This window comes from Egretta garzetta, unplaced genomic scaffold, assembly GCF_000687185.1.
Source record: "Egretta garzetta isolate BGI_Z169 unplaced genomic scaffold, ASM68718v1 scaffold608, whole genome shotgun sequence".
NCBI lineage: Eukaryota > Metazoa > Chordata > Aves > Pelecaniformes > Ardeidae > Egretta > Egretta garzetta.
This window is the reverse complement of record NW_009260498.1, coordinates 243,960-245,161: the sequence shown is the minus strand read 5'-3', so window position 1 is coordinate 245,161 and position 1,202 is coordinate 243,960. Positions and strand designations below refer to the sequence as shown.

General features: G+C 59.3%; 1 protein-coding gene across 1 annotated transcript in view; it reads right to left on the bottom strand.

The window, feature by feature from the left end:
• The window catches only part of NACC2 (NACC family member 2), a 24,163-nt gene that overhangs the window by 15,500 nt on the left and 7,461 nt on the right, over positions 1–1,202 (bottom strand). Inside the window, exon 3 of the mRNA XM_035900084.1 lies at positions 923–1,196. Within this exon, the coding sequence (XP_035755977.1) occupies positions 923–1,196 (274 nt within the window). The remainder of the gene's footprint in view (positions 1–922; positions 1,197–1,202) is intronic.

Below are 1,202 nucleotides of genomic sequence, written 5' to 3'. Positions count from 1 at the left end.
CCTGAGCCCCCGGCGCCGTACACCCCAGCTGCCCCCGCTCCCCGGTGGGGTCCGAGCCCTGCAGGGCCCCTGGGGGTGGGGGTGCACGCCTGAAGAGCATGGGAAGCAAAAGGAAAGGGGCCAAGTGCCACCAAAGCAGAGCCACCTCCTCTAAGGCACACGCAGGGACTCACCAAACAGCGAAATAAAACACCAAGAGGCCCCCAAATTGCTTTTGCCTTTTTGACAGCAACACGCTGGGCAAGGCTGGCAAAGGAAAGGGGGGTCGCTTCAGGCAGCGGGCATAAAAGTCCTTCTTTGCTTCTTTTTGCAGATATTCCTAATTAACATCTGTGAAAATGATTTATTTGATGTTTTTCTCCTTTCTTCCAGATGTCATAGGCTCATCACTTTTGAAAAAATTTTATTCTAAAAGGGCAGGACAGTGGGAACGTGCCTTGCACCTCGCTGAAGGCTCACTCCCAGGCCAACCATCCAACCAGCGCCGGGCTGGCGAGGGCTGGCGCTTCCCTTCCCACGGGTGGCCATCCCTCCCGGGTGGCCCACAGGCAGGTGAGCTCAGCCATTGCCATGGGATGGGGGTCACCACCACGTGGCTTGTGTAACCACCAGGCTTGTCGGCAGCCTCGGCCAAAAAGCGAAGGGCTAAGCCGACCGTGGCGGGTGACGCAGCCGCTCTGACCTAAAGAGCTCTCAGGCCATGAGCGATGGCACGGGGGGACCTGCCCACGCCAAACCCGGACACCAGCACCGAACCCACCATGTGCACCGCCCTCTGTACCGTGCTACGTAAATAAACAAATGAAGCCCCTGAAGACAAGAGCCTGAGAAACGAGCCCAAAACTACCCGTGCTTGGCTGGAGAAGGACCAAACAAGCACTGAAGGAGAGCAGAAAACCCAAGGAGAGAGACTGTCCGTTACCAGAGTAGCCTCCCGAGGACTTGATGTACATCTGCCCGTACTGCTCCTCCACCATGGTGTCATACGCCTCGTCGTCCTCCTCATCCTCCTCGTTGTGGTAGGAGGTGGGGCTGTCGGTGGTGGGAATGCTGCTGGCACCGGGGCTCGTCCGCTCCCCCTGTGAGTACTGGACCTGCTGGACATTGGGGATGAGGGTGGCCAGGTTGGGCATCCCGTAGTAGGAGACGCGGGAGAGCTTCAGGGGACCGGCGTTGGGGGCACCACCACCCGCCCCCCCCCG